Consider the following 22000-nt stretch of genomic DNA (forward strand, 5'->3'; position numbering starts at 1 on the left):
GTGGCCCCCACAAAGCTAACAGTGTTCTTTTTGATTTCTGACTAGAGGGACATTCTTTCAGCTTCTTATGATGTCATTAAGGAAGGAGGATCAAAAGATTCCTGCCTCCAGGTCTGACATCTTACTTTCAGTTCCGCAAGTATTTATTGAGTACTCAGTGTATATATAAAGCATTTCGCTAACTTTTATGGGGGATACAAAAGGAACAGCAAACAGACAGTTTCTTCTTTACCTTGTGATGCAAGTTCAAGATCCTTGCCAATTTAGAGCCCATTACTTTGGTGTCAGGATTAATTTCACCTCCCTGTCTCTTCTTGTTAGCAAGTATGCATCCATTCAACAAACACTTGTGAGTTACAGCCTCTGTATAGCCCTGGAACATGGCCTTCAGGGAGCTTACTTTCCAGAGGATAGCTGGTGTTTCTCTTTTGATCTGGCACTGTGCCATAAGTCCATCTTTTATATGGTGGAACAGAAATTATTTCTTTGTATCCTGAGACCTCCACATTTATATCCCACCACACCCCCCGCCCCCCCCCCTCCCGCCCCGCCGCGGTGTGCACTTCTTGAACTATTTAGTGAGAAGAGTAGATGTCCCAATAAGCCACTCTTCCTGGGACTGTGCTCTCAATGCTCTAGTTCCTTCTACCTGAGTGGCACTCACCTCTCCCCACCCTCTTCTCTTAGTTACCAGTGAGTTCATGGTTTTACCTGATGCATAATTTTTAAGTTATTGACTGTATTTTGCAATACGGGTCTACAGGATTGCTAAACATCTTTATAAGCAGTATTATATATGCATTTTTTTGATTGGAGATTACAGTGCTGATTTTTTCTATTTATAAAAATAATAGTTGCAGTGAAAATTTTGAAAAATATGGACAAGTATACAGGGGAAATAATGAGTAATTCTAGCACCTGCTCATCAACTTTATTAATAAGGCATATTCTTTCCTTGATTCAAAAGTCATACTCAAAATTTTTAATTTTTGAACTAATGAACAGTAAAGTTGGCCTTTATTTGTTGTGCATTTATATGAATTTTTTTTTTCAACGTTTATTTATTTTTGGGACAGAGAGAGACAGAGCATGAACGGGGGAGGGGCAGAGAGAGAGGGAGACACAGAATCGGAAACAGGCTCCAGGCTCTGAGCCATCAGCCCAGAGCCTGACGCGGGGCTCGAACTCACGGACCGCGAGATCGTGACCTGGCTGAAGTCGGACGCTTAACCGACTGCACCACCCAGGCGCCCCATGAATTTTAAGCCCTGTATGGATTCACATAATCACCATGACAGTCAAGATACCAGAAAGCTCTGTTCCCCCGGAACAAGTACTCCCAGCCCCTGGCAACCACTGATCTGCTGTCATATAATGTTGTCGTTGCGACAGTGTCCTAGAAATGGAATTACATATCATATAAACTCATGAGAATGACGTTTTTAACTTAGCATAGTAACTTTGAGATTCCTTCACGTTACTACACGTACGAATAATTTGTTCCTTTTCATTGCTAAGTAGTAGTTATTCCCTTGTATAGCTACACCACATCTTGGCTATCTGTATATTATTTTTAAGAGTCTCTCTCTCTGTCTCTCTCTCTTTTTTAAACATTTTGACATTTCTCAAATCCCAAAATACATTAAAATCAATGTTAATATGGTGGGGGGTTTTTGTTTCCCTAAAAACGTGCTGCTGAATTGCTGGTGCCTGTTACAATCAATAGTGGCCTAGAATCAAGCTGCTGTGGGGTGAGCTGAGCGGTGGGAGGGATCACCGTGGGCTGTGAGGGTGGTCAGCCGTGAGGGAAAAGAGCAAGAAGGGGACGGAGGAAGGAAGGCCCTGAGAACTTTGCAGGCCAGCCCCCAGAGCCAGCTTTGCAGCCTCTCAGGGCTTTGAGGACATTTTGAGCACAGGAGCAACCGACCGGAGGAAAGAGGTCTCTGCCACCCCAGCCGGTCTCATTGTGGTGGGTAGAGGATGCTCCCGTCGCTAGTGCTGATGCCTCCGGAAGAGACGGGCACGCGGCAGCAGCAGCTCTGCTAGTACTAGAGGACGCGAGGGCAGAGTGTGGGAAGAGTCCAGAGACAGCAGAGGGCGCCAGCTAGAGAGCCTTGTGGGAGGGGCGGGTACTTCCTGTACCCCAGCCACCCCCCCCCCCCCCCCCCGGGCCAGTGCCCCGGTGGGGAGGGAAGGCAGGAGGCAGGGAGAACTCAGGACAGGCTACTCCAACCGTGGGTATTTACATGGTCAGACTGGTGAGCTGGGCACGGAATGTTATGTGGGAAACGAAAGCAAAATGAGAACGTCCCAGCACTTGGCAGATTAAGAGTGAGAAGTGCATCGGGGGGCCGTGCGAAGATAACTGGACAGAGGGCATACTGGATTCTGTGAGCTTGGGTGCAGTGTACGATGATTCCACGAAAACCAACTGATTTGGGGCCAATTCCAAGTATAGTTGTATTATGGCTAACTGTATGGGCCCAAGTTTTTTTTGTAAAACTTCTTCTCAGGTCCCGTCCCCTGTGTCACAAGTCAGGTGATTTGTACTGTGGCAAATCCCACTTGGGTGGAGATAGAAGAAGGAACAGTGAGTCATCCTCCCAAGGACAGGTTCCCACTAGCCGCTGAGGAAGAGGGCGGCCAAAATAAGAACTACCACCGGAGGGGAATTTACCGAAGGGCCTTGCTCCTCGTGTCAGAAAACTCTTCTGGGAAGCCTCGTCCGTGGAAGCCACCTCAGTCTCCCTGCTCACACCTTTCTTGCTCAGGACCAAGGAACAGTAGGTGCCAGTTGACAGAGAGGAAGAAGACCCTTAGAGACAGGATGGAGTCTTGGTGGCTTCCCCCATTTGTCTCTCCCCTGTCTCACTGTAGACTAAAGATCCCCTTCTCAGAGAGCCACGACAGAAGTTACTCGTCCCTTTGCCTACCATTTGCACGTTCACAAAGTAGCTGTTCTTTAAAACTCGAGTACGGTGGGGCAAAGACTCTGGTATTTGCCGCATCGCTAATTACATCTTCAATCTTTCCCAGGAAAGACTGTATCTTCACCATTGACCCATCTACTGCCCGCGACCTCGATGATGCCCTCTCCTGCAAGCCGCTTGCTGACGGTAGGATGGAAATTTCTAGACCTTTCCGGGTAGCGGGCAGTCTGCATGCCTTTGTGGTCAGTCTGGCCGCCTCGTACTTCCCAGGTTGTGTAATGTGCAGGGTTGGGTTTGCTTTGTTCCTGAACTTGCCCCTGAGCCTACACAGCACGAGACCTAAAGATTGTGTTGCTGTGGTGACTTTGATGAGGGCGAGCATGAGAAGGGTCCTCTCGCTGGGATCCTTCTGGGCCTCAGTGGAGGCAGCAGTGAGGACAGAAGAATGACTTCCAGGCCTTGGCCCCTCAGGAGGTTCCAGTTTGGGTGTAGCGTGTTAAAGAAGAAAGCCCTTAAGCTCTGCTTAGGAGACGCATTGGGTTCTTTACCTGAATTTGCCAACAGGTTGGGATGATGTGGGAGTATCCCCCAAAGGCGAATCGGCAGCAGGTAGCAGGAGCGCCGTCCCTGACAATGCCCTCGAGACCCGGCAGGTCATCGTCCCGGCAGATTGTGAAAGGCAGCTGGTAGGGGCTCCTTGAGCATTCTTTTGGGCTGGAGCTGAGCAGGAAGAGTGGGATTTGAGGCCAGTGGTCTTGGACAACTACAGTAGGGCGGAAGGGAAGATGTGTAGGGTATGAGAAGAGCAAACCCTATCACGCCCGCTCCAATGTCCCCTCCCCCACCACATGCTAGTTATAGTCTTGAGTTACTCCTGGGCCCTCTCTAGGATGGTGTCTAGGTGACTGCTTTGGCTTTAGTCATTCTTGGATACGGCTTTGCCACTATCACGGGCTTGGACGGCTTGCCGATGATGGGTATCCACCCTTGTGGTTTCAGTCTGCTGCAAAGTGTTGATGGCCCAGCAGCCTAGTCTTTTAAAACGTTGCAGAGGTGTTCGTGTAGTTCATTAACGCAAAACTCCATAGGTTCAGTGTGTGATCTCTTCGCTACTAGTGTAGGCTGTGAAGATTAGTAGAAAGAAGGCTGAGAGACAGAAAACATCATTACCTAAAAATGCTTTTATCGTCTTTTAGTGGGAGTCCTCCTTGAAACTCTAGGCAAGCTTGCTCAGTATTTTCAACTTAAAAAAAAAAAGTGGAAAGAAAGATACAACATTAAAAAGAGAAAAGTCCCCATAGAAGTTTTAGAGCAATGATATACTTTTAAAATCCAGAATGTAAGCAGCCTACTTAAAAAAAAACACATACTAGGTTGGTTTCTCATCTTCTGAGCAATATTTGCTAAGTGCAAAGGCTTGAACATATCGCTCTCTGTGAGTCCACTCCCCTGAACTCCAGTGTGAAAAGTGCCCCCAGGAAGCAGGAAGCCAGGTGACAATAGACCTCACCTCTGTATTCCTCTTCTCTCCAGGTTCGCAGCCCTGCTCTGTTTGTAGCCTCATGCTGGGAAACAGTTGTTTCCTTTATTGTGTCCCCTTTATGGTCGTTAATGGCACAAGGATAGGTCCAGTGCCCGTTAGTGCGTCTGGGCTGGCCTGGATGGTATCCTCCTCACAGGGATACCAGGGAGCCAGCACGTGTCCTGCCCTGCTCACTCTACCTACCACCTACTACGTCTCCTGTCTAGGGCAGCTGATTAGCAGCACAGGTTTCACGTAGGGAATTGGTAGAAGACAGGGCAGGAAGAGTAGACTGGGGACAGATTGTACGTGTTTATAAATTTCCAACCAGAGAATGTTCTTTGTCAGACCACCGAAAACCAGTTGCTTTCAATCTCTTGTTCAAGGAGAGCAGTCAAAATAAGGAAAATAATTCAACCGTACAAGACGAAGGAAGAGGAGAGGAAGTAGAGGCAGAGAAGCATTGTGATCACTTAGGGAAATGGGTGATAAATTGGACTGGGGGTGGTGGCAGTGTGAAGGAGGGTGGGGAGGGCAGATGTGAGAAAGGGCGAATGACAGAAGAATCAATGCAAATAGACATGGGGGTTGAGAGAGAGGAGTCCGAGAGGAGTTGCAACCTGGATGATGGGGAACTGGAATTTACAAGTTAGAAACCAGGACGTCAGGAGGACGAGCTGGTTAGGGAGAGGTTGTGTCTACGTGGAGTTGTCTGTCTGGTGATGCCCATTTACCTAAGCTGCTGCACATCCTTCTCCAGAGGAGGCAGGGTACAAATAAGCCCTATAACCACATACACAGAGAGCCCTGAAGAAAAGTAGACAACACACCAGAGTGCAAACAGCAATTTTTTTAGGATAATGGGATCATAAGTGTTTTTTGGTCTTTTCTCTGGTTTCCAAGCTTTTATAATGTGGTAATAATAGTTTTATAATGAAAAAATTTTTGTAATAAAATAAAATTATGAGGTGCCAGAAATCACAGGCTGCCCAGTAGCGCACTGCACCAGGTGATCAGATACCTTGTATCTGCTTAGTTATTCTCGCATTCCAGAGGAGTAATTAACATGTGGTCATTTGGCAGAGCAGCAGAAAAAGGACATGGAAAAGGAGTCAGAGAAGAATCTGAAAAGGCGAGGGTTGGTCAGTCAAGCGTTTTTATGGTGGCACTTCTACAGTTGGCCTTTGTGACAATGGTTTCTGCCAAAGCTATTTATCCAGGGAGATGAAAACTGAAAGTCAATTCCAGTTTGGATTGGGGTGAGGTTGGCTAAGTTCAGGTTCCGTTAGTTACCAGTTCATGTCAATTTTTGCTTAGAGGAAAAAATGTTTAATGTTTCAAGAAGCAAATAATGTTTTCTGGCCATATTTACATCATCTATAACCATTTTTATTTAAAGAAAGTATCGAGGCCAGACTTTCCTTTGGTCCTATTGAAATCATCTGAATGACTGTTCTGTGCAAATAAAACCTGCCGACAGATGCAACTCAATTTAGTCCTCGCTGTCCCATTCTGTAGAATTCCGATGTCCCCTCAGGACTTGTTACCAGTGTCTCCTATAGGTGCGAGACTTAGACCCCACAGTCTGCAGATAAATTCTGCGGAAAGGCAGTGACACCTGCTCTCCGGTATGTGAGGGTTATGCTGGCAGGCTGATGAGGGGTGCCCCCTACCCTCAAGAAATCTCCGCTCTGGAAGGGATTCTCCCGTCATCTAGCCTGCGAATTCCCCACCTCCGGGAGCCTACAAATACATTTGAGTGGAACATTCCCCGGGCGTCACCCAGCGCACTAACTTTAATGCAGAGCAATTCACTTTTGCTCGAGAAAATACTGAATAACGCAAGTGAATGAGAGTGGCAGTATAGTGATAACCCAGAATCTAAAGACAGCAAATCACACCCTCCCTCGTTTTATTACTGGAACAGATCACTTGCAACACACCTCACAGTTGACCTCACCACTCAAGTGCGGGAATGCCACAGTTGTCACATCACCCTCTGTTTTTCAGATTACCTCCACAGCATCCACTTATTGAATATCCAGATTGCCTTTTAACGCTCCACCTTGCCGGCAGCCCATTTGGCCTTCAGATTGCATGACTATTAGGAAACCCTTCCCTGTAATGAGCTGAAATATTGCTGTCTTCCAACAGTTTTCTTTCCTTGGGTCCCATCCGTACCTATTGGAGTCCAGAGAACAAGTCTTGTCTGTCATGTGACCACGCCCGAGGCACTAGATAGCAGCTGTCTTGTATATCTGCTTCACAACTTCTCAGCTAAGCAACCTTTTCAGAGGACGTGGGGTACAAATATATATATATATATAAATATATGTATATATTTATACATTCTATATAAATAAATATATAATAATATATAATATATATATATTCTTCCATGTGCTGTAGCTTTTAAAGCTTGAGCCTGTTTCCCATGTCATGGAGTCACTTCTGACTTGATGAGGTCTGAGGTACATGGCAGCCTCTATCCAGACTTCTCCATGGCCATCAGGGCACGGTGACTCTCCCAGCCAGTTGCTTCTTCCTGGGCTGACCCAAGTCCAGAGGAACAGGCACCTGTTCTCTTCAGTGAGACAAGCCTTCTCGCTTTGCTTTAGTCTCAAGAGGAAATTGTTAGGCAGGACCTTTACTCAGCTTAGCTGATTCAGGCTGCCACCAGATCCTGCAGGAAATTGATGTTCACTGCCTCTCACAGCTGCTTTTTCCAATGTTTTATTCTCTAACGAGCGCTTTGCCTTTAGACGTGGCAGGATCGTGCTAGGAAGGCCTTAGACATGAAGGATTTGGGCTGGGGAAAGGGGGGGAATGGGGAATGACTGCTAATGGGTGTGAGGGTTCTTTTTGGGGTGATGAAAATGTTCTGAAATTAGATGGGTGGTAGTTGCACAACTCTCAATATACCAGAAACCACTGGGGGGGGGGGGGGGGATGAGTGAATGGATGAATGAATAAGAACAAACAAACAAACAAACAAACAACCCATTCCTCCTTGAGGCTTTCTGAGGAGTTTACACCTTAACCACAACTTAGCGGAAGTCTGGAGGGAATGCCTGGGCTGGATACCCATAGTCACATCCCTCTCACCTGTCTCTCTCCTTTCTGCTTTCTTCGCTGAACCATGAAATCCCCGCCCGAGGAGCACACCCCTCTATTCAACCAACTGCTCATGTCTCCTGTCCCCACAGAGCGCAGCCATCTGACTCAAAGAAAGCAGGATCCAACCTACTGTCCAGGTGTAAGAAAATGCTCAGATAAACAGAAGTCATCCAGCCTGAGAGGTCTCAGGAATGCAGGTTACTTACTTTGCTGTAGGGGGCGCCAGTCTTCTGGCCTGGTTTGCCTCTGTTGCCTTCCTGGTTGCATGGCTTTCCCTTCTCTGAGGAGGAAGGAGTAGGGAGCGGTGTCTCAGGGAATGGGAAGAAGAGACTAGAAGCAAAGCCTGTGAGAATTTCATAGGATTCCTAAACTCAGTAACTTCCCCGTGTGGTTCTATTTGTCACCTGCTGAGAGTTTCTTGTTACAACGAGTGCCTTCGGAGGCAGTGAGGAAGAAGGAGCTGGAGACACCGTACCACTGTATTCCAGGCTTAGACCAGAGAATCTGACCAATACAATGGGTGGTCGTCATTTTAGACGGCAAACTGCTGACAGGACGTCTCTGGCTCTGCCTGTGGGAAGGAAAAGAGCATGGAAGTCCTGGAGCTTGTGAGTGAACGTCTGGGTGAATCCCAGCAACCAGGCTGGACCCCCCGCCCCCCGTGCTCCCAGGCTCTGCTCTCCCTTCTGGGCATATCTTACCCCACCACTCACTCACCCCAGCCCTTTACATTTCTCTTTGGTCTGGCTTCCTCCTCTCTCTATACAAACTTCAGTCTCCTTCATCCTACAAAACCTTTCCTCAGCTCTGCTCCACCTCGGGAACTTTCACCTGCGTGTGTCCATCAGGACATCTTGAAAGAATCTTCGGAACTGGCTGCTGCTACTTTCTCACTTCCTTCCCTTTGCAACATGGCTTCAGGAAGTTCAGCGCAATAGGTTGTCCCTGACCTCAGGTCCCCCCAAATCTGTGCACCTCTTTGTTCTTCCTTCTCGAAACCCTCTTTTCTTTGGATTCAGAAAGCCCTGCTTGCTCTTGGTTCTAATGTTTGGACTACCTTTGTCCAGGTACTTTCTTTGGCCTTCCTTTCTCAGTCTCTCTCCTCCCGAGAGTCTGCGTAGCTTCCAGGCCATTCTCCTCCACCCCATGCTCCTTGTCCTTGCATTTGCGGCCCCTTCGCGTACAGCCCTGTTTCCCAGGAGAGCTATGTGGCTGACTCGAGATTTGACTGGTCGCTTTCTCAGTAAGGCCCTCCCTTGCCTTATCCACCCTGCCCCCACTCCCTCTCCTTTCCTACTTGATCTCTTTCCCCACCACTCATCACCCACTATTGATTTACTAATCTTGGTTCTGTCTGCCCACCATTCACTGCCACAGAAGCCAGGCTCAGCGTAGGCGCTCAGTGAATCTTTGCGGGTGTTTGCAGGCGCTTGAGGGGAATGGCCTTCCAGGCAGAGGGAAGAGTGTATGCAAAGCCCCAGGTGACAAAAGCATGGTGTTCTAGAGGGAACTACACAGCGCTTGAAATACTGGGAGCGTGAGGTTCGGGTGAGGTGATAGTTGTGGATAAAGCAGGGAGGAGACCATGAATTCCTCTGCAGGCCCTGCTGGAAAGTTTAGGTTTTGTGGAGAAGACAGCATTTTAACTTGGAGAGCAACAGCATCTGTCATTCAAGAAATAAGATCAAGGACCCAGCTAGATATACAATAGCGGAAAACACTTGACCCAGCTTCCTGTCGTCTCTAGGTTAATATCAAGTAAAATGGAATAAGTAAATGTGGGAATGACCATAGTTTGGATGTGGGAGCGGGGTGGGGGACAGACAGAAACATTTTAACCAACGCTTGAGAATAAACAGGGGTAAGCCCAGATGAAGAATGGGGAGAAAGAACATTTCAGGCTAAGGGAATGGAATATGTGGAGGCTCTGAGGCACAAAGACTTTGGTCTTGAAAGGAACCCAAAAGTCAGTGTGGCCGGAGCATGGTGGGATGGGCGGAGTCTGTGAGGTAGTCGGGAAAGGGGCTTGCAGGCTCTGGGAAGGAGTTTTGTCCTGAGGGCAATGGTGAGCAGAGAGTCTTAAGCGGGAGAGAGTCAGGATCCAACTTGCAGGTTGGAGAGATCACTCTGGCAGCAGTGAGGAGGCTGGATTAGAGCAATGGCATTGAAATGGTCTAGGTAAGAGGTGGAGAGTGCCCAACCACGGCAAAGGCTGTGCAGCCAGAACTGGAGGGAGGCATTAGCCAGGAACGGAGATCAGGGCAGGGCTCGGGGTCTGGGCAACTGCAGGAGCATCTTAACTGGTCTCCCAAGTCTGCCCTTTCCTTCCCATGTATTGAAGTCAAGGCAGTCCTTGCAAAACGTCCATCCCATCAAGGTCATTCCCTGCTTCACTCCCTCCGAGGCTCCCATCGCACTAAGGATGCAAACCCAGGGCTTTACTCTGACTGACCACTAACTCTGATCCTCTGACATTGCTCCCCACAGTGCCTCTCTTACTTGCTCCCCTCCAGCCACATGGCCTCTTTGTTGTCCCTCAGATGTGCCCGGCTGTTCCTGCCTCAGCACTTCTGCACTTAGTTTCCCTCTGTCCAAATCCCTCTTCTCCAGTTCCTTCCCGGCTCTTAGGTTCTGCTCAGATGTCATCTCAGGGAGGCCCTTCCTGACCACCCTTGTCACCGGTCTCATCTACACCACCGCCTTCTGATTGTCTTTAAGACGTTTGTGTGGGTCTGCCCCACTGGATGGAAATCTTTATGAGAGCAAGGACGTCGTTTTGTTCACTGCTGACCCCTCAGTGCCCAGAGCACTGGGTGCCACATAGTCGGCACACATGCAGATGTTTGTTGAGTGAATGAATGGATGAGTTAATAAACTTTTGATAGTGGAGGTAAGAGAAGAATCTAGAATGTTATCTAAGCTTCTGGCTTGGGTGTCGGCACTGGGTGGACTGTAATGCCCTTCAGTAGGAAATATTGAGGGAAGCTGGTTTTGGGGGAAAGACCGTGAGTTCTGATCAGCACAGGCTGAGTTTGCAGTCCCTGGGAGACATCCGGGTAGAAATACCCAGGGGATAAGGAACAGGGTTAAGGCTGGAGATGGGATCTGGGAGCCTTCAGTGTGTGGGCCTGGGACAGGTGACCCAGGAGAAGTCAGACTGAGAGGAAGACCAGCCTGAGCCCTGGGAGAGAGGCCCAACAGAACCACCCCCCCCCCCCGGATGAGGCTGTGGGGATTGGAGGCAAACAGGGAAGGGAGAGGAGACAGGCAGAGCGGGCTAAATGGCAGAGAGTCACAGAGGATGCAGGAAAGCCACATAGAAGAGAACTGTAAACGTCTTTGGACTTGGCAAGTAGGATACTGTTGATGACCTTGGTGAAACTACTCTACTGTCAGTGGCTTCCAGGAGGGGAAGCCAGGCTGTGGGTGGTGGAGGACAGAGTGGAAAACAGGAATGGCGATTGCTTTCTTGGGGAAGCTGGGCTGTGAAAGGTACGAGAGGCAGGGAGGACACAGTCAGAGGAGGCTTTTTCATTGCTTTTAAGATGGAATTGATTTTTAAGATGTCTCTGTATTGGGAGATAAGAGACTTTGGAGAAGGAAAAATGGAAAACATAGGAAAGAGATGAGTTGGTTGTTTTTCAAGGCCTTGAAGAAGAAGGCGGGAGTGATTCAGAGTGTAAGTGCAGAGTGAGGCCAAGACATGGATAGTGAACACCCCTTCCTTTGAGACCAAGAGGACTCAGGCACTTGCTCCTTTACACCTGATAGGATCCCTTTTAACAGGCAGAGGAAGTGGAACACCTACTGAGGGCCGGGGGTGGGGTGCAAGGAAGGGGTTTGGGGGGTCGGGTGGGGGGGGACAGAGAAAAGGGTGCGGGAGGGAGCTGACCAGGATCCCGTTGCACAGAGCTTTAGGGAGCACTCTTCAGGAATGCTGAGTTGGAATGCTACCAGGTCCAGGTGATTTTCTTCAGTAATCCTCAGCCCCCTAGGTGAGGGAGAAGTTGCAGTGGTCCAAATCTGGGGTTTTGCTGGGAGGGTGAGCATGACAGGCACCAGGACAAGGCTGCTAGGACCTTGCTTCTCCTCTGAACCTGCTCCTTCTCTGTCCCCTCCTTTTATAAAGACATCACCTGCCACCTGGTCAACCAAAGTTTTTTTTTTTTGAAGGAATCCCGGAATCACACTTGATTCCCCTTCTTCTCAGCACTGTTGTCACAGCCTTTTCAATAATTTCCTTCCCGCCTCCCTGTCTATCTTCCACCTTCCACCCAGGTATCTTTTCTATTACGTACACACAGAACCGGATCAGATTGCTTTTCTGTTTGAAAATCTCCTCACTATTTTTAGTAGAGCTTTGTTATCCAAGTTCTTTAAGGTCACCAGCACTTCCTCTCCCACCTTCCCCACCTCCCAACATGCATGTGCGCACCACGCCCACACACACGCGTGCACATACATGCAGGCACACACCCACGCCTAGTAATAGCTGGCCACTCCAGGCTCTGCATAACCACAGCCTCTGAGCCTGCCCTTTGCCCTCTACGTAGAATGCCTGGCCTTCCTGCCTACTTCTGTGTTGGACTCCAACAGCAAGATAGAACTTTCCTTTCTTTTCTTTCTTCCTGGCGAAATGAATTGTTCCTATCCTGTTAGCACATTTGCTTCATGTCTTTCATGCAGCCATAAACATCAGCGTCTCTGGATTTAATTCCCCTTTTTGCTTGTTTCCTAAGAGCAGGGCATTCCTTGATATCTCTATATCCAGAGTATCATGCATGATTTCCTATATTCCATCTCATCAATCTAACCAGGCAACCTGTCTTATACTTTCCGTGTGCTTTTTCTATTTGTTACCTTGCCCTTTTTATTTTCAGTATGCATCTGCCCTTAGGTTTGTGGGTTGCCCATGGGCTTATATGCTGACATATAAGCCAGCTCCACATGCTCTCTTAAAACAAGTCTGTTTCTTTGGAATTAGGTGTATCTTTCTCCCATCACAATCAAGTCTTTCAGTCCTTCTCATCATGTCTCAGTGGTGCTGTGAGATCACTGAATTACATCTCGTGTTCGTGATATTTGTTCCCCCAGCTCTGTGGATTGGCGTACGTGAGGCTCACTTCCTCATCTCCTCTTGTGTGAGTCTCCTGCGTGGCCCACTCTGCTCTCTCATTTCATGCCTACAGGCTTCACAGCAACTTGTTTCGTGGTGTTGTTTTGTCATTTCTCTCTGTCTCTCTCCAGTCTGTATCTTGGCCACTTCCACATTCAACGAGTACTAACTTCCTGATAAAATTAACTTCCTGAATGAACCTTAACATGATAGTAAACAAGCAAACAAACAGAAAAAAAGTTTGTGATACAAAAGCCAGAATTTGTTTTTCTTTAATTCTATTGGCAAACAGGCTTGCTAGTTAAGAAAAGGCTCTTTGGGGTGCCTGTATGGCTCAGTCAGTTAAGCACCCGACTTTGACTTAGGTCATGATCTCACAGTCTGTGAGTTCGAGCCCTGCATCGGGCTCTGTGCTGACAGCTCAGAACCTGGAGCCTGCTTTAGAATCTGTGTCTCCCTCTCTCTGCCCCTCCGCTGCTCACGCTCTGTCTCTTCCTATCTCTCAATAATAAATAAACATAAAATTTAAAATAAATAAAAAGAAAAGGCTTTTTAACAACCAAGTACATCTGCAGTGGCAATATGTTCATCCATCAATTTGGTGAAACAGAAAGTTGGTATCAGCTAAGTCTTAATGGTATATTGAGACATTGGAAATAAGTTTGTTTTTAATGCCACTCTCTTGGGAACACTCAGAGTTTCCATTGGTATATGGAGATAACACTGAGGTAATACCAGAAGATAGAAATCAGGTGACATTTTGAAAACAAAATGCAGAATTTATCTGCAGAATTTCCTCTTGCTTTGAGATCTGTGAAACATCAGATAAAATCTGCTATTTTAGTTTGCGTAAGGCTGAAACAGAACATATGGCAGTGATTTTAATCTCTTTAGGGTCACAGGTGCCTTTGAGAATCTCATGATAGCAACAGACTCTCTTTTCAGAAAAATGCACACGCAGGTCTATATACAATATTTGCATATCACTTACATTTTTAGTCAGATTGTAGAATGGATAGCCTGAAAAACCCTTCTTCATTAAAACTCTTTTTTCTTTTTTTTTTTCAACGTTTATTTATTTTTGGGACAGAGAGAGACAGAGCATGAACGGGGGAGGGGCAGAGAGAGAGGGAGACACAGAATCGGAAACAGGCTCCAGGTTCTGAGCCATCAGCCCAGAGCCCGACGCGGGGCTCGAACTCACGGACCGCGAGATCGTGACCTGGCTGAAGTCGGACGCTTAACCGACTGCGCCACCCAGGCGCCCCCATTAAAACTCTTTAAACAATGCATCTTTTAAAAATTAATGGCTAAGCTGGCCAAGAGCAGATAACCAAAGAAGAATATGTGTGCTAAAGTAGCTAACCTAATGGTATCTTCTGATGCCTGTGACCCAGACAGTTTGCTCAGGGCCTGAATCAACACTGTCTGCAATGTCCACAAAATTCCAAGCCAGGTGCTTAGTTTAGCATGGTACCAGGTAGACAGCGTTTCTAGAAGCCAGGCAGAAAGAATCATAAGAATATTCTGGGGGCACCTGGGTGGCTTAGTCTGTTCAGTGTCCGACTTCCACTCAGGTCATAATCTTGCAGTTCATGAGTTCAAGCCCCGCTTTGGGCTTGCTGCTGTTAGCCTGCTTTGGATCTTCTGTCTGTCTGTCTGTCTGTCTGTCTCTCTCTCTCTCTCTCTCTCTCTCTCTCTCTCTGTCCTTCCCCCGCTTGCGCTCTCTCTTAATAATAAAACATTGAAAAAAAAAAAAAAGCATATGCTTCCTGGAGGAAATAACCCTTGACCAAAGCTTTAAGGATTTGTCAAAGAGAAAGTTCTAGTAACTGTAAGTTTATGTAAAAGTGAACAAACATGCAAAGATGCAGCTAAAGCAATTTTAGCTTTTTTAGAGGAAAATTTTTATAACTTTAAGTGCTTGTATTAGAAAAGGAGAGCCTATAAAGATTATCTTCACAAATGTTTTAGATAAAGGGAAGGTGTAAGATGACATAGCATATGAACATATACTGTGGGTACAAGTACTGAACCAAATGTGAGAAATGTCTGCTGTAGTTGTAACAATAGAAGCCCCCTCTACTCCTCTGAGAAATACACAAAATGAGTAGCCAGACTCTGCTGTGCCTTTCATGCTGTCATAGTGAAAAGCAGAATTCATTTGCTTGAATAAGAGAAGTTCCTATTTTTACTTTAGGCCATGCCAAAGTGAAAATCTTAAAAAAATAGACACAAAATCCCAAACATGGCTCTTAGAGCTTATTTTCATTTTTCTAGTATTAGAGTGCTATTAATTGTCAAGCCAAGGGTCTTTTTCCAAAACCCATTAATATTTGAAAAAAATTTGGTGTGTTGGGATTAACTTTGGAACAGAATTACATATGTTTGAAACATACAAACATATGATTTTTAATATTCAGCTTCTCCATTATTTTATATTTTATATATCATATGTACTGTATTTATAGTGTTCATATTCATAAACATTTCAAATGTCTTTTAAATAATAGTAAAAATACAGTAAATAACTTCCCAGCCAGTAGAGTGAGGCCAATGGAAGGAGAAAAACAAAAACACTTCAATCTAAAAGAAGACATGACAAGAGGAAAAAAATAGAAGCAGGACAAATAAAAAGCACATACGAAGGTGCCAAATTAATAAGCACATCAAATTTTACTCCATAGTTTAAAAGCAATGACTTTTAGGGGCGCCTGGGTGGCGCAGTCGGTTAAGCGTCCGACTTCAGCCAGGTCACGATCTCGCGGTCCGTGAGTTCGAGCCCCGCGTCAGGCTCTGGGCTGATGGCTCAGAGCCTGGAGCCTGTTTCCGATTCTGTGTCTCCCTCTCTCTCTGCCCCTCCCCCGTTCATGCTCTGTCTCTCTCTGTCCCAAAAATAAATAAACGTTGAAAAAAAAAATTAAAAAAAAAAAAAGCAATGACTTTTAGAGTGGATAAATCAACATGAAGTCACAAAGATTACATGTAAAAAGGTGGGAAAAGTGATACCAGTAACATACTAAGCAAAAGAGAGATTACAGGACGCCTGGGTGGCTCAGTCAGTTACGTGTCCGAGTTCAGCTCAGGTCATGATCTCACAACTAGTGAGTTCGAGCCCCATGTTAGACTCTGTGCTGACAGCTCGGAGCCTGGAGCCTGTTTCGGATTCTGTGTCTCCCTCTCTCTCTGCCCCTCCCCCGCTCATGCTGTCTCTCTCTCTCTCTCTCTCTCTCTCTCTCTCTCTCTCTCTCTCAAAAATAAACATTAAAAAATAATAAAAATAAATTTTTAAAAAAGAGGTAGTGTATTTTTTATTAATATTTGGTAAATAGATTTTCAGATAGAAGACATTACTAAATGTAAAGACAGTCACTAAATGATGATTAGAAGGATCACTTCATTGGGAAAATATGTCTCAATATATATTGCTAAATAATATAGCTTCAAAATATATAAAATAACAGTTGACCAAAATACAAGAAGAAATTGATAAATTCAGCTTCATAGTGAGTTAATTTAATAGACCTTCCCCAGGAAATAATAGTTCAAACAGACCAGAAATTCATTCAAACTATAGAAAATTTGAATAGCACAGTTAACAGGCTAGCTCTAATAACCATATCTAGAATACTGGACCCACAAGTGAAGATTACACATTGCTATCAAGCACACAGAAAACGTGAAAAATGACTTTGTGTTACACATGTTTTTAAGAGTCATTGGTATCATACACATTATTTCTTGGATTACGGTGCAATTAAATGAGAAATAAATACAGAAACACTTTTAACTTAAAAACCCAATACATTCGAAAATTTTCAGCACTTTCTCAGATGAATGGCATAAATCAGAATATACCTGATGTTATGCTTCCTATTAATGCTTGATGGAATAGTGAGTTACCTGCCTCCTCAAGGCTGAGTTTACTTACCTTCCACACAGAATACATAATGCTCCCTTACGTAGCAGTTAAGGGTTTCTACCCTGACTACTTTCCTCATGCCATCGAGGAGCTCCCTAACTCTGAAATGTGGCCAGACTGACCTACAGGCAACCCACCAGAGAGCCCAGAATTGCTTGAAAGCCTTTACTACCAAGGGACCAGCAAAAAGGAAACTGCCTTCTCTCATAAAAGAAACTCAGAGTTCCCAAGTTTAGCAGTAGGGGAAGGATTCTCAGATGGGGAGACAGCTGGACCACATGGATATTCACCCCTTGGACATCCACTTCCTTATTCCTAAGCACTCTTCCCTCTGCTCACCGACTTGAAGAGCTGACAGAACTCATTACCACTTTGGTCCTAGTATGGTCCCCATAATTCTTTGCTTAGTACCTCAAGCACAACTGAAACTGGACTATAACTTTTCAACAGGACTTTCCTGAAGGTCAGAAGACAGCTAAAGGAAGACCGGCAGAGAGTAACACAAAGCATCAGGAAGTGGCTTGTCCACCTGGGTCCCGACCTGTCCCCACACTGTGAGCATCATCCAGGAACTCACACCTCAACAGCTGCCCTTTGAAAGTCTTGACCTAAGTGGTTCTAGAAAGAGGCCTTGGGCTTCCTTCTTTCATTCTGCATTTCCCCTCTGAGGACTTGCCCCTTCCCGTGAACAGTATCATTCGGGACGTTCACTCCCTTTAGGGAAGAATATGCCCAAGGCCTTGCTCTGCCCAGTGTGAGACCTGTCTTATCAGTGCCCCGTAGTGGCGGTATAACCTCTGCATCCTCACGGAGGCCACAGTAGGCCATCTGGTAGGGGACCTGATCTGCTGCTTCTCCTGCTGCACCCACAGCACCCATCCCAGAGAGGACTAAAGCATTACATCACACTGTGCTCTGCACCGCTCCTAACGTTGCACAGGATATTTGACCATGCCTAGCAATCTGTAGCTGTGGCTGGACCCCACCTTCTACCCTATGCCCTCGCCACACACACACACACACACACACACACACACACACACACACCCCATCAGCAAGGGTCCTAGGCTCTCGTCACTTAGGTCATTGGGTAGGGGAGTAAGTTTTACAATCAGAGCCTTGCTTCAAGCACTGTGGAGAGAACACCACAGCTCTTTGCTGCGTGAACCTGCTACGGCTCCATCACCACCCTGCCGAATCTCCGTCCCTGTCCTCTGTCACAGGAGGGCCCCGACAGACAGGTGTACACACAGAGACAAAAATTCTGTATCTTCTCCTGATGCCCTGAGGAGGCGGCCTGGCACAGGTCTGCTCTCTCAGTGCTGGACCACCCCTCCCAGCCATTCTTCTCACCTCGAATTGTCTTTCTCAGCCTTGTAGCTGGAGCTCTTGCAGCTGTTTTCCTATTTCAGCGCCCCCTAGCCTTTTGGAATTTGACTTCATCTCAGACAGAGTACTTTAAACCCCTGGATTCAGGCCCGCCCCTCTCTTACCACATTGGCTGTGCTTCTACCTGGTTCACCCACTGCAGTGAGCTGGACTCTGAAGGGCCATGTTTCAAAGGGATGTCCTTCCTGATTATTGAGCACTATACTGTAAGAGCAACTCAGACTTCATTAGGAAAGTTTAATCCATTAGCTGGGAACAAATGGCACATGTAGCTTAAAAATAAGGTCTACGTGCAGCGTTTAATTTAACCACAAATAACCTCTCTGTTTAAAATCTGTTCCTTGTGTCCTAGAAGAGAACCCCTGATAACTTTTCCATGGGTTTGGGAAAAGAAAAAAAGTCCATCTCAGGGCACCCTTCCACTTGGAGACACTCCTGGGCGTGTCTCTGACATCTTCATCTTGCCGAGTGTGTTCTCTGCTGTTATTCCTACACTCCTCTTCTATGTCAAGTCATTTCGAATCTCGGTTTTCAAACACTGATTTTTTTCCTCTCGCAATCTCTTATGTCAGAGGGCGTCCTGACCTCAGGCAAATGCCAGGTAATCCAAGTACTTGATCTCAGACACAAACCCTATTTTCATAGTATGGCCCTGGGTAGTGAACCTGGGAAGAGAAATGGAAAACTCTGTAGAGCCGTCAATTCATGAAGAGGTACGTGTCTTCTCCACTCATCCGGGGTATCGATGAGTGAATAATTTTAACTCTCCATGTTGTATGATCATTTCTTACTGAATCATACCTTGACTCAAAAAATCCAAGCAACTGAATAATCGCGCGAGGCCTCTGGCATGGAAGTGGGCTTCTGGGATGCTTGCCAATGAGTTCCTGTTTTGAGGACACAGAATCTAAGTGGAAAGATTAAGTGGAGAGACAGCTCCACCCCTCTAAGTCTTATTCCTATGTTCCATTCAAATCTTGCTAGCCTGATTTCTGTGGGGTCTGGGCTTTGGAAATTCTCTTTTTTCATGGATGTCTCAGTGCACCTTGTTAAACCAAATTTGGACTGTGGCCTGTTCATCTGCTTCCAGCTCTGCTGATTGGTTCCAGTTTCCTTGCTCGTTAAAGCCAAGATAATCTGGCACCCACCAGTCAGGCATCCTCAAGTATCTGGCACCAAGGTAAACTTGGAAGCCAGTTCAGGAGTCTCAGTGATCCAACACCCTCCTTGCATGATGAGAGGCAGTTGCGGGATACCAGAAAGAGCACTGGAATAGGAGCAGGAGAGCTGGGTTCTTGTCTCATCTTTGCCTCTACTGCATCGTGTAAGTTTGGGCATGTCTGTGGTTTCTCTGAAATTCTCCTTCCCCAGCTGTACGGGTATCTGGGCTAGACAGTTTTTCAGGTGTCTTCAAGTTCCAAAATTCTGAGTATATGAAGAGCTAAAGGAACAAAGCTCCATTTATGCCTGTTGTTGCAAAAACACAACTTCACTTGTAAAATATTAGCAGTAACTGCCTAAAGTTGCTTGTGCTACTGATGCTTTTCCACAAAAGTAGGTGGTGTGATGACAAAACGGGAAGAGACACAGTCCAAATTCCAGAGGAATGTGCCTCACGTTTCCCAGTCGATAAGATGTGGATAATAATGCGTAATTTAAAATTGCTGGGAAGATTAAATGGGATGATACCTGGCAATTAGAGCTGTGCCAGACAAAAAGTAAGTGCTCAGTAAAAACTATTAGTAACATCAAATGGAAATATTGAGGTGGAATTTTAGTGAGGTTATGCAGAAATAACAAATATCTAGTTCCTATTCAGGAGTCAAGGTGGAAATTGAAGTGAGAATTCAGAAACAGATCCATACAAATATGATCACCTGGTTTTCAACAAAGGTGTCCCTGCAGTGTAGTGAAGAAAGGATGGTTTTATCAATGTATGATGCTGGATCCATTGGGTATCCCTATAGGAAAAAAGTGAAATTTGACTACCACATCACACTTTCTACAAAAATCAACTCCACGTGCCTCATAGATCTAAGTGTAAAAGGTAAAACTTACACTTCTAGAAGATAAGATAGAAGGATAACCTCATGACCCTGGGATAAGAAAAGATTACTTCAGCGGGACACAGAAAGCTTTAACCTCAAAGGAAAAAGATAATTAGCTTTCATTAAATTTAAGAAGTTCTGTTTATCAAAAGACACCATTAAAATAATGCAAAGGCAAGCCACAGAGGAGAAGACATTTGTAATAACATATAGCCAGCAAAGGACTCCTATTGAGAGTATGTAAAGAGTTCCACAGGCATTTTATAAAACAGCCAGTGGTCAAAAGCATCTGAAAAGTACTTCAACTGGAAATTAAAACCACAGTGAGTTACTACTATGTCCCTACGAGAATAGCTCAATTTTTCTTTTTAAAGATGACTATACCAAACGTTAGTGGGGATGTGAAGCAATTAGAACTCTCATACACTGACCAGGAGTGGAAGTTGGTGCAACCACTTTGGAAAACAGTTGTATGTAATAGAATTGAATAGATTCACACTTATGACCTAGCAGTTTCATTCTTAGCAAAGACTCAACAGAAATGAGTACATATGGACAAGAATACTCATGGAAGCATTATTCATGATAGCGAAACACTGAAGACGACCCAAATATCCAGAAGCTTCTGGAATTCTGGTTATGTTCTATTTTTTGAACTGAGGAGTGATCACCTAAGTGTATTCACCTTGTAAAAATTGATTGAGCTGCATACTTATGGCTTGTATAGTTTATGTATTTCACGCTTCAGTAAAAAGTTTATTTTAAGAAGTTGAAGGGGCATACAAAAAAAGTAGAAACAACCCAATCTCTGTCAACTCACGAATAGTAAAGAAATGTGTATGTCCATACAGTGGAATATTATTCAGTCATAAAAAGAAATGAAGTACCAACGCATGCTACTACATAGAAAGACCTGGAAAGCATTGTTAGGTGAAAGAAGACAATCGCAAAGGACCACGTAACCATTCCATTTATATGAGATGTCCAGAATAGGCACAGAGACAGGGTAGATTAGTGGGTGCCTAGGGCTGGGAAGGTTGGGGAGAGATAGGAAGTGACTGAAAACAGATATGCGATTTCTTTTGGGAATGACGAAATAGTCTAAAATTGACCGTAGTGATGGTTGCACAAGGTACATACACCAAAAACCATTAAACTGTACACTTAGATGAGTGAATGGTATAGTATGTGAATTCGATCTCAATAGAACGGCTGGAAACAGAAAGTCAAAGGTACTGATAATTATGGAGTGATTAAAACCCCTTAGAAAAAGGCTGGACCTTGGGACATGATAGTTCAGAACATTGATATTAGAGTCCAACAGCGTTCTAATCCACGCACTGCCATTTACTGTGCAACATTAGGCAAGTTATCTAACTTCTCTGAGCCTGAATGTCTTCGCCTGTTAAACATAAAAAAAAAAAATTTAATGCTTATTTATTTATTTATTTTGAGAGAGAGAAATAAATCATGAGTAGGGGAGGGGCAGAGAGAGAGGGAGAGAGAAAATCCCAAGCAGGCTCCTGTGCTGTCAGTGCAGAGCCCGATGCAGGGGTCAGTCCCACAAACCGGTAGATCATGACCTGATCCAAAAATCAAGAGTCAGATGCTTAACTGACTGAGCCACCCAGGTGCCCCAAAACATGAAAATTAATAGTACCTATGCCATAGAACTTTTGCGCAGTAGATTCATTTAATCAAGAGAGATTTGAATATCTTTTATGCTTAAGGTTCAGTGGATGATAACTGTGGTTATAACTAGCCAGGAGGTGTTGCATCTAAACAGTCTTAACTCCATTTTGGTGGCAGAAGTGACAAGTAAATTTGAGAGTATGTCCTGAGGACTGGACACATTTGCCCTACTCTGCCGCGTCAGCATCTATCGAAAAGTACAAAAGATAATCATATTAACAACCCTAAGTTATTAATATTGAATTATATTCTACTGTTAGGAAA

General features: G+C 45.4%; 1 protein-coding gene across 4 annotated transcripts in view; it reads left to right on the forward strand.

Moving 5' to 3' along the window:
• The window catches only part of DIS3L2 (DIS3 like 3'-5' exoribonuclease 2), a 348656-nt gene that overhangs the window by 207709 nt on the left and 118947 nt on the right, over positions 1-22000 (forward strand). For all 4 annotated transcript variants that reach the window (XM_043578169.1, XM_043578167.1, XM_043578168.1 and 1 more), the window contains one exon: positions 3037-3116. In XM_043578169.1, the coding sequence (XP_043434104.1) occupies positions 3037-3116 (80 nt within the window). The remainder of the gene's footprint in view (positions 1-3036; positions 3117-22000) is intronic.

Source organism: Prionailurus bengalensis, chromosome C1 (genome assembly GCF_016509475.1).
Source record: "Prionailurus bengalensis isolate Pbe53 chromosome C1, Fcat_Pben_1.1_paternal_pri, whole genome shotgun sequence".
Taxonomy (NCBI): domain Eukaryota; kingdom Metazoa; phylum Chordata; class Mammalia; order Carnivora; family Felidae; genus Prionailurus; species Prionailurus bengalensis.